The sequence below is a fragment of the Palaemon carinicauda genome, unplaced genomic scaffold, assembly GCF_036898095.1.
Source record: "Palaemon carinicauda isolate YSFRI2023 unplaced genomic scaffold, ASM3689809v2 scaffold402, whole genome shotgun sequence".
NCBI classification, from domain to species: domain Eukaryota; kingdom Metazoa; phylum Arthropoda; class Malacostraca; order Decapoda; family Palaemonidae; genus Palaemon; species Palaemon carinicauda.
In genome coordinates, this window is record NW_027171654.1 from 51,793 (window position 1) to 67,895 (window position 16,103).

The following is a 16,103-nucleotide window of genomic DNA, read 5'->3' on the forward strand; positions in this document are numbered from 1 at the left end:
CCAATTGGAATTAAGGAAGACAATCTTCACTGAAAGAGGACAATGCCCTAGACACTGACCATATATTATATGATCAGCGCCCAAGCCTCCTCTCCACCCAAGCTAGGACCAGGGAGGGCCAGGCAGTGGCTGCTGATGACTCAGCAGATAGACCTGTTTATCTTGCTTGAGGGTACGCTAAGACACACTTCTATTTTTCCATGTTTCCTATCCTCACTGGGCTGTTTTTTTCCCTATTGGAGTCCATATGGAGCTTATAGCATCTTGCTTTTTTAACTAGGGTCGTAGCTTAGCTAATAATAATAATGTGATTATGAAATTAGTGAAATAGGCCTAACAATAGCTGACTGGACTAAAGTGTTTGGGTAATTTCACATACACTATGTGAAACACTAGAATTCACATTAAATAATGTTGGCCCATTTACAGTGTGCCTTCTGAAGCAAACTATATGCAGTATCCTCTTAATTATAAATAATTCCATTTGGATAGGCTTATGAGAGTAATAGCTTATCCAATAGGCCTAAGAATTGAGAAATTAATCTGCATATTCTAGAAATGTAACAAATTTATCAATAGTTGTGAAAAAATTATATTTTTATTATAAATTTAATCAGAATTTTAGTTATAGTGTCAAATATACAAAATTGGTATCAACAAATAGAAATGAAAACATTGATATGAATATTTTTCAAAGTTAGTGAAGGATAATATTAATTATAAATTGTTACAAAGGGAAATACTTATCAATATTTAAAATTCTCTCTCTCTCTCTCTCTCTCTCTCTCTCTCTCTCTCTCTCTCTCTCTCTCTCTCTCTCTCTCTCTCTCTATATATATATATATATATATATATATATATATATATATATATATATATATATATATATAAATATATATATATATAAATATATATATATATATATATATATATATATATATATATATATATATATATATATATATATATATATATATAAGATTAGAAATTAATATATTATCACCAAAGTCTTTTGGATGAGAATTTACAATTTTTTATAAGAATATCAATTGACAACTTGAATTCTGTTCAGCATTATTGGAACCACAAATGACATTTTGTCAGTTGTCACTGTTTATATTCAATCCTTGGTGTCTTGGAAGTTACTTAGTGTTATTTACGGAGTTTTGGAATAACTACATAGGATTTTTGGTAATTATATATTTATCTATGGAATTTTCCTATTAATTCTTTTATGTAGGATGTTGAATAGGACTTGATTTAAATGGCAGCATAGAGAAAAAGGAGAATGAGTTTATTAAGATTATTCTCAAACATGGCGCCATTCACAATTAGTCTGGTATTGTTTTTAAGCCTCTATAAGTGAGTTATGATATCCCAGGATGCCTTTTGAAGAGCATTTTACAATAAGTCTAGATTTTGTTTGGATCTGATCTTTATTATATCACCATCTGCAACATTAAAACATGCTAAGGCTAATAGCTTGGCCTGGTAGTTTGTAGAAGGGCAGGTACATCCCCCAACTATTGCTAGTAGAGGTAAGGGGAGATGGCCTAGCCTCCCTTGTAAGGTTAGGCATTAGTTGGGGATAGGGAACCTTTGTATATCAGCGGCCAATTCCTCACGCGTTGATTAAAAATGGACATCAACTAACCTAAACTTTCCCCCCTAACGTAACCTACAAGCCGTGTCCTTACCTACATACCTATTGGGGAGCCTAACACCCCCCTGCAATCCCCCTTACGATGGCATATTCTAACTTAGCCATAATAATACATACAGGTGGCTGCTATCATACATACACCCCAATTTCCCTTTGAGCCTTGGTGAAATTTGAACACCAACTAACCTAAGCTCCTCCCCCTAACCTAACCTACATGCTGTGTCCTTACCTACTTACCTAACGGTGGCTAACGCCCTTACACTGCCGTATTCTCAGTCAGCCGTCGTCATACTTACAGGTGACCGCTATCATACATACACCCCTTTCCCATTTTCTAAGAGCGAGTCAACCTGTATCTACCGATCTACAAACTCCCCTGGAGAGATTTATTTAAGAGTTTTCGAAATTCTACGTTGTCATGAATAATTGGAGGTGGATGGTGGGGGGGGGGGGTTAAAGCCAGTAAAAAATGTTTGTCGGGGAGTGTTGTGTTAGGTTTTATATCTTAAGCTGGTATTTTGCTCTGCAAATATTTACCTTTGCACCTTTTTTTTTTAAAATATGGTTTTCCATACTTATTTGGAATTTTTCTGATACCAATTTGTTCCAGAGATTAATAGTTTTGGAATGAGGGCATATTTTCCTGAAATTTAAAGTCTGATAGATTCCAGTAAAAGCAGTTATGAAAGGCATCCAAAATACAGGTAAAAACATTTGGAAAACTATATTTCACCCAGGAAATATTGAAACATGTTTTCGATGGCAACTGTTTTCACTATTATGCCAGAATTCAGGGGGATATGCTCTTAACTTAAGGTGCCTCTACCTAACCTAGCTTAAATTGCCAAGTCCTTACTACATACTGTAGGTGTGGTAACTCCTCCCACCCCATATGTTATTGATGAAAAATAGCCTATGTACGGTACTTATATCTGAAGTTGTAGTCTTATGGTTTAAAGGCCGCTCATGAATGGCAAGGGCAAGTGACGGTGACATTGCCCTATCAAGTAGGACAATGCCCTAGAGACTGACCATATATACGTATGATCAGCGCCCGAGCCCCCTCTCCACCCAAGCTAGGACCAAGGAGGGCCAGTTAATGGCTGCTGATGACTCGGCAGATAGACCTATAGACTCCCCCCCCCATCCTTAGCTCACAAGAATGGCGAGGTTACAGCGACCTAAGAAAACTAACGAGTTTGAGTTGGACTCGAACCCTAGTCTGGCATTCACCAGTCAAGGATGTTACTACATCGGCCACCATATCCCTAATCGTCCGTTTCACCAACATTAGACTTAGAACTCATGATCTTACCAACTGGTTATCCTGTGTTTTATCCATATCGGGCCGTGAGTATTTGAGCAAACCACCCAGTTATGAGATTTCCTAACCTTTCCTATAAAAAATCAGGGATGATCCTAGTGGGAAAAGTTTCCGGGGAAACGCCAAAATCAAGTTATTTAACCAATGGTAATGGTTAGAAATGCATAATGAATACTAGATAACCAGTTGGAAAAGATATGGTTCATGCAAGTTGCGTGAAATTAAAAGTATCGCAATTTACTTGTATGTGGTCTTTGATCTGCTGTGACTTTGAAACTAGCAACAATATCATTATTATTACTAGCCATGCTACAACCCTAGTTGAGAAAGCAGTAGGTTGTAAGCCTAAGGGCTCTAACGGGGAAAATAGCCCAGTGAGGAAACGAGAGGGATCCAATGGCATACTGCCTGCCCTGTCAAAGGACTCAATAACACTCTAGGGGTAGTATTTCCTTGGGTGGCTGGTTTCTTGGCTAACCTATTACCTAAGTCATTTAATGGTTGACGAATGTTTTGAATATAATCAATTACCAAAGTAGACATCCTCTTGTTACGGCAGTCGTGCTAGAACTTAAAGCAGAGGGCCTGGGAAAATGGCTTTTGTAAAACAACATCCAGGAACATGTGCATAAATACTTGGAAGCTCTTAACCCTTTTACCCCCAAAGGACGTACTGGTACGTTTCACAAAACTCATCCCTTTACCCCCATGGACGTACCGGTACGTCCTAGCAAAAAAATGCTATAAAATTTTTTTCTTCATATTTTTGATAATTTTGTGAGAAAATTCAGGCATTTTCCAAGAGAATGAGACCAACCTGACAAAAATTAAGCCTGTTAGAGCAATTTAAAAAAAGTATACTGCAAAATGTGCTGGGGAAAAAAATAACCCCCTGGGGGTTAAGGGTTGGAAATTTCCAAATAGCCCGGGGGTAAAAGGGTTAACTGGTTCAAAAAGCCAGCTAATGATTCTGTCATACCAAAAACAGTTAAAATATTAACTTCTCTAATTGTCCTGCATTGTATTATACACCAGGAAGCATTGTGTGCAAGGACAATAAACTTCACCATGTAACCAACGTTCTAGTGAAAGCAGTCAACTTTATTAGGTCAAAAGGTCTGAATCATCACCAGTTTAAAGAGTTACTGGCTGATTCTGAAGCACAATAATTTGATGTGATGTATTTTTGCGAGGTAATCGTCCAGAAGGACGAGGTGGCGGCGATCGGCGAGCACATGGAGTGCTGGCCTCTGAACGATCGTCACCCCTAACATTAAGTGGCTAAGTAAAGCAAGAATGCTGAAAAAAGCATATGAACTTGTGAATCAAATTGTGCTCTTCTTAGAAATGAAAGTTAACTCTATCCCTGAAATGAAAGATAATGAATTTATGTGTGACAGCATTTTTTGGTGGATAAACAGATCCATCTTAGTCCTCTTGAATGTTATGCTTCTAGGGAAAGATCAACTCGTTAATTACTTGTTCGCCCAGATCAAAGGGTTTCAGTCTAAGTTACGGTTGTGGGATTCGGAAATCAAAGCAGCCCACATATTAAACAACCATTTAAGCGATGAACAGTGTCTGGATTGTGACAGGTTAGCCGCTCTACAAGAAGAATTTCAAAGAGGTTCCATGATTTAGAAAACACTCGTTAGCAATTGAACTGTTTTCTTCACCATTCCATGTGGATGTGGAAACTATTCCAGAGATAATGATATTATTACTTGCTAAGGTACAAGTGGAAAAGTAGGATGCCATAAGCCCAAGGGCTCCAACAGGAAAAGATAGCCCCCTGAGGAAAGGAAAAAGGTGATAGATAAACTACAAGAGAAGTAATGAACAATTAAAATAGATTATTTTAAGAACAGTAACAACATGAAAATAAGTCTCTCATTTATAAACTATAAAAACTAAAAAAAAAGGAGGAAGAGAAATAAGAAGAAAAAAGAGGAAGAGAAATAAGAATAGTGTGCTCGAGTGTACCCTCAAGCAAGAGAACTCTAACCCAAGACAGTGGGAGACCATGGTACAGAGGCTATGGCACTACCCAGTGGAAATAAATGAACAGTAAATTATCACCAATATATAACAAACACAAAATATCCCAAACTGTCTGGTCATGCAAGGAAGATGATGGCAGTGTTTGGTAGCGCGTATGTATGTGAGCAGCTCTTTTAAAAAACGAGCCTAGTTAAGAATGGATTTCGGTCCTCGCTAACTGATATTGACCAGTTGGTTCAACAAGTGGTGAGTCAGCCATCCCATTAGGTTAGGTTTTCGTTTTGTTAGACAAGGGTTTAAAGGTTTAAAGGCCGCTCATGAATGGCAGAGGCAAGGGATAGTGACAATGCCCTAGAGACTGATCATATATACATATGATCAGTGCCCAAGCCCCCTCTCCCACCTGAGAACCAGGGAGGGCCAGGCAATGGCTGCTGATGACTCGGGAGATAGACTTATAGGCTCCCCCAAACTCCCCATCCTTAGTTCACAAGGATGGCGAGGTTGCAGCAGCCAAAGAAACTAACAAGTTTGAGTGGGACTCTAACCCCACTCTAGCGTTCACCAATCGGGGACGTTACCACGTCGGCCACCACAATCCTAGGTTAGGATATTTCCATCAATTCAAGTACGCAGCTATCTTCACATGCGTATTATAGCCCAATCTAATAATAATTACGTCCTAAGAAATGTTCATGTAAAATTCTGATGGGTAGCCGAGTGGGAAAAAAGTATTATCTTTAGGATGGGATTGTTAAGAATCTTAGTTCTTGAGATAATTCACTTGACATAGTTCAAAGGAGGATTATTATTTTGTATTAAGAGACGACTGGCAAAATCTAACCGAGGCCCTTTGCGTCAATAGGCGTAGGAGGAGATGGTGATATAATACATTCACATGACCTGTGAAGCCTTTTGTTACTACAGAATGTTTTTCATTAGTTTAAAATACATAACTAATTTTGTAGTTGATTTTTTAGTGAGGCCCCTATGTGCGGCCCTTCATAACATGAGATTCTTCACTGGTGGCCCTTATTTTGAAAAGGCTGCACACCCCTGGTGTAGGGTAAAAAACTTTGATCTGCGTATTTAAAAACAATAGATTGATGAATAGTGTTTTTGTAATACAGAAAGGAGCAGAAAAGAAAGACCTAGAAAAGGAAGGGCCTTTATATCCTTTTATAAGGTGTGTGCTTTCAGTCAAGCTGGAAATGGCTGTTGAAATTTGTAATGAGGGGATTATAAATAGGTGGCAGGTGATGGCTAAGCCCTGCCCACCCAACAGGCCACTGAGCTCCCACTTTGTCCTCAGACGTTGGACATGCTTCATGACATCCTCATCTGGCTGTTCGAATCTTTTTTTCTTTTAGATAATTGTGTGGGCGGATCGTCATGTTCAAGAGATATGAAAGAGGAAGAAATGAATACACAGTTGTTCACAGTACCTAAATGTTATGGTTTTCTGTGCAAACCTATCAGTATCCACATTCTTGATCCTGTTGGATAGCCTTTCTGTTTGGTGTTTATTCCGTCGCTAGTGTGGCCTTATGACGACCGCAACATAAACCTGGGAAAGTTGGTGTTCCGTAGACATCGCTGTACTCCGTCGGTTTGTCATAAGAAAGAGGACCTCTTCGTTCCTGGTGACCTGAAAGATACCGTACATACTACCCTCAAATCAAATCCTTCGGTCTTACAGGTGATTTCTCCTCTCCATTTTCAGGAGATTGGTGTACCAGTTCAAAGCCCTATGCGTAGGATTGTCCACCGCTCCGCAAGTGTTTGTGTGTTCAAACTAGTCTATAGTTGAGCACACACTAACAGCATTCCTTTACTGAGGTATCTCAACAATTTGTGCATTCAACCTTTCTACAAGAGAATGTCTTCAATATAGAGTCTGACTTCTTTCCTTGTGTCATGATATGCTTATCGTGGTATAATCAAGCAGAGTTCTATCATATTCTTAACCCTTTCATCCCCAAAGGACGTACTGGTACGTTTCACAAAAGCCATCCCTTTACCCCCATGGACGTACCAGTACTGTACGTCCTTGCAAAAAAATGCTATAAAAATTATTTTTTTCATATTTTTAATAATTTTTTGAGAAAATTCAGGCATTTTCCAAGAGAATGAGACCAACCTGACCTCTCTATGACAAAAATTAAGGCTGTTAGAGCAATTTGAAAAAAGATATACTGCAAAATGTACTTGAAAAAAAAATACCCCCCTGAGGGTTAAGGGTTGGAAATTTCCAAATAGCCTGGGGGTAAAAGGGTTAAGCAGAGGATGGAACATCTAGGAATACCGATGCAATGAGAGCAGCGAGCCTCTTGTCTTCGGACGATCGTAGCAACAGGGAGCGCAGCTGTTCTTGCACAAACAGCCATCTGAATCAAGAGTGAGAATGCTTTCAGAGACTTTTATTTTGCCGACGGAGAGTCTAGTTCATCATGGTTGGTTTCCCCCTCGATTACTCCAGTATTTCCTGAATATTTGGTAGTCAGCAACCAGTATATCCCCCTAGAACAGGAATACTGGATGGTCTACCCTGGTAGCTGAGTGACTCTTTGAGTGACTAATCTCATTTTGGGAACTTAGGATCTTCAGGGATTCTGCTTCACAGGCATAACTGAGGAGGGAGGGTGTGTCCAGCCGAGTAACTAATCCATCAGGGGTTTATGGTCCGTGGAATAAAAGCACCTGAACGCACCTACTTTTCAACCTGCCGTAAACACTTGCAATGTTGCTAACATTGTAAGCTTTCCAAAAGTTTGTCAGAGCACTGGTAGAGTTGATGAATGACAACACTGAGTCCCAATACTTGGGCTTCTAAGCAGGACATGCTGAATGGCATATGGATCAGCTATTATCTATCTTTCTTTGTTGAAGGAGCTCCTTAATCTCCTCATCGAAGGATACTGCTCATTCCTCAAACCAAGTTTTTAACTAGGACTTACGTTTGACCCTGCAAGAATCTCCAATACTCGTTTGGAGTGTGGGACAGTCTTTCCCTCCTAGGGAATCCAAGCTGCATGGAATGCATTTTGAATCCTTGGGTCTCTCAAATGGACCTGTTCAAGCCCTTAAGATGAGCAGCAGATAGAGCTTCAGCCCACGAGACACTCCTCTAGCATTGGCGAAGTGAGTGGGAGAATGGCGTAGCTTTTTCCTGTGTCATGAGTCTTTCAGAAGGATAAGATTATGTCTCCTTCACTTCCATCATTTCTTCTCTAGAAGATTTGACTGGTAGGCTCTGGAGGACTTTCCTTTATGTCCTGGGTGTGTAATATAGCAGGGATTATGGTTTTTACCTACCTGTCCTAGAAGGACACTAAAACTCTTCCTACAGCAATGGAAGAACAGTTAGGACACTAAAACTATTCTTACAGCAATGGAAGGACAAACAGAGGTGCTTTTCCTGCAAGTAAGAAGCAAAAGGACCATCCAGGATTTGAGTACACAAAGTCAGACATATCTGAGGAAGTACCCCTCAATGACTCGTATCGTGAAGACAGGAATCGCATATCGACAGACAACCATTTCTGCCCGCTACCTACGGGAGTACAGTATACCAACAGGTCAGTGAATACCTTTATCCCTGGCCTAGGGGTACTTGCTCAAAAGATCGTGTAGGGGACATAGCTCCTCCACGGAACAAGAAATATCTTGTCTTAAACTGTGTATTTTAATTCGCTGAATTACTTTTGCACCCACCACAATATGTGGGTAAGCTGCATGGTCAAGAAACTTTTATTAACAAGACGAGTATTGTTCAGAAGTCTCTCCCCCTTCGCATCTGAGGGGGAGGATGGGCAAAGGCATACAAGCCCTTTCTCATCAGTTAACATATCTTCATCTTCCATGAGGCTATAGTGGGTTCATTCTTTGCTGTCTACCGGCCCCTTTTAGTGACCTTCAACATCTTCATGCCCAGGTCATTAGGAGGTTGGCAGGAGTCGATCACATTTCTGCTGGACCAAAGTGCTTTGACTTATCCCGGGAAAGTGAACCGTGCCATTTTAGTTATAGGGATTTCATCTCACTGTAGGATAAGTATCCTACTACAGGAAGAGATTTTGTAATTATGTCGGAACAAATCACAAATTATGAAAGTAATTTTTTTTTTTGTAAGTTACACTTCCTGCCCAACTGTCTAGCAAGTAGGAACTCAGTGTGGTTTATCCACCACCAATTAGTTATGAATAATAAGTCCTATACAATTTCTATGCAAGCTTACTCTATATTAAAAGGCTTGACTTCGTATCATCATTATCGTCTCCTCCTATGCCTATTGACGCAAAGAGCCTCCGTTAGATTTCGCCAGTCGTCTCTATCTTGAGCTTTTAATTCAATACTTCTCCATTCATCATCTCCTACTTCATGCTTCATAGTCCTCAGCTATGTATCCCTGGGTCTTTGTATAGTTAAGAAAAATAAAAATTACTTTGAAAATTTTAGATTTTTCAATTTAATTGTCTGTGACGAATGTATTCATTTCTCAGCCGACTTCTCAATTTAAGCAATTTCAGTGTTAGTAAACAAGAAGAAGATGATGATAGGCACATCTATGAAGTTCTGGATATATAAAGAAACCAGAAAGTAAGATTGTTTGAACTGTCTATTGTTTATATATAGGAATCTTGGTCATAAGTTCAAGCACAGGGTCATGGGAAGCCATTTAGAGCTCATGTGCAATGGGGGTGGTGAACCCAGCAGACCCAGTATGAAGTGAAAGTTTAGAGGTTATACAGCATGATGGAAGAAAGGAAAAAGGGATTATGAACAGATGTATGGTTGAAAGCTAAAAAGACTTTCAAGGAATGGCAACAATGTACATCAGAGGCAATAATGTAACTACTGTACTCTTTGTAGAGGCAACATCGCTACAGTGTTGCTAAGAATATAACCACTCTTTGTAAAGGCAACATCTACTACAATGTTGCTGTAGGCCAAAGAAAATGTGCTTGCCTTGATTGCAACTTTATTGTGAAATAGTCATAACTTTTCTCATCGTTTTTTTTAATGTTTCTTGAAACTTGACTCGTGGTCAAGATCATAAGAAAATGAAGGGAAATCATGGTTCGTACTTTAAGTTCAAATATATATAATTAGGATAAGAAGTTCTGTGTTAGCCTTGAATCTATAAAAAGGACATGGAGTGAGGAAGAATTAGATTCTTGCCTCGGTAGCCACTTTGAATGCAAGGGATGTAGACCCGACACATGGATTAATAGATAATCAAGTTGTTCGGAAAAGGTTAAAGTTGAAAGTGCTTTTCTTATCCATAAATTTGTTACACAAAATATATTTAATCTTTTTTTTTTAATTGTTTATAAATCTCAAGTAGTAATAACCATTGGTGTTAAGAAAAATTTCAATTTTTACTTTTTGAGTTTGTGATAATTATATAGTTCTGAAAAGAAGTTTCTAGACTCTATTCTTACAGTTAGGTTATAGACATGTTATGTATCTCTTTGGGTGGGGTGGACCACGTTTATATACTGTAGAAATTGCCAGAAGGAACTTCCATCAGGACGGCATGGCTATCTCACCCAAAAATAGATTTTTCCCTACTTCAAAATCCCTTTTTTTGGGTGGGGTGGACCTCGCTTGCGATAAGCTTCACATAATGTCCCTTTTAACTTTGAGTATGGGGTAGGTGGGGGACGGGACAGCATTGATGAGTGTAGTGGTTTAGCAAGGTTCCCTCTGCCTTTGGTCGGTGAGCAAATCGATTATGTGTTATATAGTGAACAACTTGAAGAAAGACTTTTTACGCTTTTCATTCGGTTAAAATAACATGAATCGATTACTTTTGAGTGTTGCCATTGTAGGAAAAATTAATATTGTTTGTTAAGTTAGAACTCTACTTGAAAAACAGGATGCTACAAGCCCAAAGGCTGCAACAGTAAAAAATAGTCAGGTTAGGAAAGGAAATAAGAAGTAATGAATAAAAAATATAGAATATCCTAAGATTAGTAACATATAAACAGGTACCATTAGGAAATCAACGAAGATTTCATCATACATCATTATGGTCAAACCCTTTTTGCATGACACAAAAAACATAATGATTCAATGCTGGAAGGATGGAATTTGGTGCTTCTAATATAAAGGCTTGGTGAACTCTGGTAACTTCACTGTAATTACATCGTTGTGATTACGATCTGCGGGAAATGATGGATAGACATCATTGTTCGTCACTAGGTTATTAATTTTTATTTCATGATTTCAGTACAGTGAACCCTCGCTACTTCGCGGTTCGACCATCGCGGATTCACCACTTCGCGGATTTTTTTTCATAACCCATATATATATATGGTAATATATTGATAATAACAAAATCAACATACTGTACTGTACTGAATAATCAATATAATCGATGCAAAAACTAACCTATACACAGATGTGTACAGTAAATGCGTTTGTTTCTTCATTATGATCAGAGAAACGTAAACAAAACATTGGTTGCCATTTTTTATCGTGCTCTTTGGCGTGTTTAGGAAACGCATGATATAAAATCGCCTTTAATATTTGTGCCTGTTTTAGTTTAGGGTACTGTAGTACATGCATTAAGTGTTCTGTACATTAAAGGGTAGTTTGTTAACAGTACTACGTACAAGGGAAGGTTTTAAAAGTCTGAATATACATGTTAAATAAATAGGTAAATATGGTGTCACTACTTCGCGGATTTTCACCTATCGCGGCCGGGTCTGGAACCTATCTGCCGCGATAAACGAGGGTTCACTGTAATTTGGTTTTCCCTGCATGTATATAATGGTGTCCAATATATCCTCGGTGGTTTTTAATCTGCTTTAATTTGTCTCAATATCATTGCAATTATGTACTGTTCTCTTCCGTGTTTTGCGTATTTAATCTTTAACCTATTAACCCTTTTACCCCCAGGTTCTTTGGAAATTTCCAACCCTTAACCCCCAAGGGGTTATTTTTTCCCCAGCACATTTTGCAGTATATTTTTTTTAAATTGCTCTAACAGCCTTAATTTTTGTCATAGAGAGGTCAAGGTTGGTCTCATTCTCTTGGAAAATGCCTGAATTTTTGTAAAAAATTATAAAAAAAAAAAAAAAAAAAATTTATAGCATTTTTTTGCAAGGACGTACCGGTACGTCCATGGGGGTAAAGGGATGAGTTTTGTGAAACGTACCAGTACGTCCTTTTGGGGTAAAAGGGTTAATAAATTATAAAATATTACATTATTTAGAATCCTTGTCGTCATATTGAAATTGAAAGGAAACTGACTTCTCCCTAATATTAACCCTTTTACCCCCAAAGGACGTACTGGTACGTTTCACAAAACTCATCCCTTTACCCAAATGGACGTACCGGTACGTTCTTGCAAAAAAATGCTATAAAATTTTTTTTTTCACATTTTTGATAATTTTTTGAGAAAATCCAGGCATTTTCCAAGAGAATGAGACCAACCCGACCTCTCTATGACAAAAATTAAAGCTGTTAGAGCAATTTAAAAAATATATACTGCAAAATGTGCTGGGGAAAAAATAACCCCTTGGGGGTTAAGGGTTGGAAAGTTCCAAAGAGCCTGGGGGTAAAAGGGTTAAAACCTTGAGAAAGCTATATATTTTTGGTATTTAAAACTGCCATTGTTTCTAACATTAGACATTTATATAATCTCATAAGAAGGCCAGTTTGATCAATGAGAAAAGGTCTTTTGATCGTATTTTTATTGTTTTCAATATTCTTAATCATTTGAGCTTAGAATCTTTTAATGCTTTGAAAGAAGAAGAAGAGAACAGTATATGAACCACCTTTTATATGCTTTCACACTCTAGATTTATTTAGTCAATAGCATAAGTTAGATCTACAGTACTTGTAGCGCTTAAATTTCCCCCTATGATAGTTATGCTGTATTTACTTTTCATTTAGGAAAAAAGTCTTATTCTTTTTTTTTCCATTTGGTATAATTGGACTTACCCTAAAAGAATCAAATCTAGCCTTTTCACATCACGATTTCCACCTTTGCCAGCTCAGCCGCTACATAAACTATTCTCGTATTCAGCTGTTTCCTCGTTTCCTTTGGAGGACGTGGTCAATATTTTCACATATGTCTATATTTACCGATCTAGATGAGGATTTGGAGGAGAGACTTAAGATTCATTACCCATCACAGTTCCCTTAGCAAGACCACCTCTTACATTTACTGATCTAGATGAGGATTTGGAGGAGAGACTTGAGATTCATTACCCCCTCCCACAGTTCCCTTAGCAAGACCACCCCCTACATTTACTGATCTAGCCGAGGATTTGGAGGAGAGACTCGGAATCATTGCCCCCACAGTTCCCCTGTTGAGATCACCTCCCCTCTCCCTCCCCCTCCCCCTCCCCCTCCCCTCCTCCTCCTCATTGCTGAAATACTGCACAGTTCCCCTGTTGAGATCACCTACCCTCTCCCTCCCCCCTCCTCCTCCTCCTCCTCATTGCTGAAATACTGTTCTACATCTCCTACATTGCACCCTTTTCTGTACGAGCACTGACCTCTCACTGATGCGTGTTTGTTTCAGCAGTGACACTGAAAGTGCCCGAGGACCTAACACGACTCGCGCCGCTAATATAAAGAACAGTATTGGGAAACTTACCCAGGTGTTCAAGAAGCCCAAGAAGGAACAGGTTGGTAGCGCTGCTGCGAGCGTAAGTATTAAGATACAAAAAAAACGTAGAAATTCTAGGCAATTTATTTTGAGACATTTTTACGCTGCTCGGAGGAGGTGTGTACTCATTTGACTCTTTGTACGATTAGGAAACCAAGCTGGAAGAAGGCGCTGGGGGTGAGGAGGATAAAAAACACGTAAAGGACGAGACGAAGAAGGGGAGCCCCAAGAAGGAACAAGGAGACGAGAAAGAGGTGAGAGACCCTGCTTAGTTCTTCTTGGGTAAATTGAAGGTCTTATCTTCCTATCTCTTCTTTCCACTATGAAAGAACTGTAGTGATCTCGATTCTAATTTATTCTTAACCTGTAGCAAATTTTTCTAAATTGCCGATTCCAATCTATCTTCCTCTTGTTTCAAGCTGCCCGGACAAACCCAGATTCCCTCAGAAATGACGCAGCTTTACACTAATTCAGAGTTTAAGTCTCCCGAAGTGCAGAAACAGGTATGCAGTAATTATCGACTTTCGAAAGACCGTGTCTGCTTAAATTTTCGTGTCCATATAAAATGCATCAAATTGCAACTGACTTGAACAATTTTTTGCTTAACCCTTTTACCCCCAAAGGACGTACTGGTACATTTCACAAAACTCATCCCTTTACCCCCATGGACGTACCGGTACGTCCTTGCAAAAAAATGCTATAAAATTATTTTTTTTTCATATTTTTGATAATTTTTTGGGAAAATTCAGGCATTTTCCAAGAGAATGAGACCAACCTGACCTCTCTATGACAAAAATTAAGGCTGTTAGAGCAATTTAAAAAAAAATATACTGCAAAATGTGCTGAGGAAAAAATAACCCCTTGGGGGTTAAGGGTTGGAAATTTCTAAAGAGCCTGGGGGTAAAAGTGTTAATATCTATATAAATCATATTGAAATAACTACAGATTTCTTCCTATGAATATTACAGTTCCTATACATTTGAATTTAAAATGTATATAGAATGAGGAAAATTTAATTGAAGGACAAAGTACAAAATAGTATATGGTATGCCCAAGAACAGTGGTTCTCAAACTATGGGTCGCGACCCAAAGTTGGGTCGCGAGATCAATTTTGATGGGTCGCAGGGACACAGGAACATTATCATGCTTTCAGTTTTGTGAATTAAAAGCAGTGCCATGGATTCTATTAATATAGTTTTGGGAACGAAAAGCAGTGCCATGAATCCTGTTCGTTTAGTTTTGTGAAAAGGAAAAGCAGTGCCATAAATCCCACTAGTTTAGTTTTGTGAATGAAAAGCTGTACACATTATTTTTTTTTCCAAAATAAAGTGTATATATCATTGCATGTTTTCTTTCTCTTCACTTTACTCTAGGTCGCGAAGGAATGAAATGTTTCAAATAGGGTCGCTCATGAAAAAGTTTGAGAACCACTGCCCAAGAACATATGAATATCAGTCTGCATTTTGTACAATATTCAACACTAAGTCAATAATTATTATATTTCTATAAGTACAAATTAAATTTATTCACAAGTAATTGCAAAATTATATCAATTTCACAGACAAGTTTTGGAACCGCCAGGCCCACGTCATTGTAACAAGATCGCGGTAGTCCCATTTGTAGTCTCCTACGGTCTTCCCGAAGGCTTTGAAAACCCTTGAAGTTAAAACTGGAGCGGAATAAATATATTGAAGTGGATTAGTAAAGTTCTCCAGCTTTGTAGATGACATTCTATGTATGATGCAATTTTCCTTGTGTTTAATGTAGTTGGGGAAGGTTTTAAAATGTCGACAATTTTTATGCAGGAACGATAGAAACTTGGGTTACTGAAATCTAAAAGGACTAACCATTTACTTTAGGAAACCATTAACCACTTTCTTGTGCTGGTAATTAATCTGTTTACATATTGAACTGAAACATCTTGTGAATTTCATTCTGAAAATTAAACAATCTGAAAAGTGATAATTCTTGCAAATTATTTATTTATGGTAATAATAACTTGAGGTGTCATACAGTTGAGACTGTCTGAACAAAGATCTGGTGGTAATTTTAGACCTGGGAAGCATTGTAAATGTTATAAGAGCCTTTCTGAGCAAAGATCTGGCTGTAATTTTAGACTTCTGGAAGCATTGCAAACATTATAGTGGCCTTCTGCCCAAAGATCCGTCAGTAATTTTAGACCTGGAAGCATTGTAAACGTTATAAGAGCCTTGTGAGCAAAGATCTGGCAGTAATTTTAGACCTGGAAGCATTGTAAACGTTATAAGAGCCTTCCTGAGCAAAGATCTGCCAGTAATTTTAGACCTGGAAGCGTTGCAAACATTATAGAGCCTTTCTGAGCAAAGATCTGGCGGTCATTTTAGACCTGGAAGCATTGTAAACGTTATAAGAGCCTTGTGAGCAAAGTCTAGCATTAATTTTATGACTTCTGGAAGCGTAAACAGTAATTTTAGACTTCTGCACCACCATCTTTGATAAGAATGTTACTC

At 38.4% G+C, this 16,103-nt stretch overlaps 1 protein-coding gene across 12 annotated transcripts in view; it reads left to right on the plus strand.

Annotated features, from left to right (window-relative positions):
* LOC137636837 (fasciclin-3-like) overlaps positions 1 to 16,103 on the plus strand; it is a 70,788-nt gene that overhangs the window by 41,341 nt on the left and 13,344 nt on the right. For 3 of the 12 annotated variants that reach the window (XM_068369189.1, XM_068369193.1, XM_068369194.1), the window contains 3 exons: positions 13,528 to 13,654; positions 13,764 to 13,868; positions 14,034 to 14,117. In XM_068369189.1, the coding sequence (XP_068225290.1) occupies positions 13,528 to 13,654; positions 13,764 to 13,868; positions 14,034 to 14,117 (316 nt within the window). Of the gene's footprint in view, positions 1 to 13,527; positions 13,655 to 13,763; positions 13,869 to 14,033; positions 14,118 to 15,175; positions 15,362 to 16,103 lie in introns of those variants that run through there. The other 9 variants (XM_068369196.1, XM_068369191.1, XM_068369190.1 and 6 more) reach the window with 9 other exon arrangements.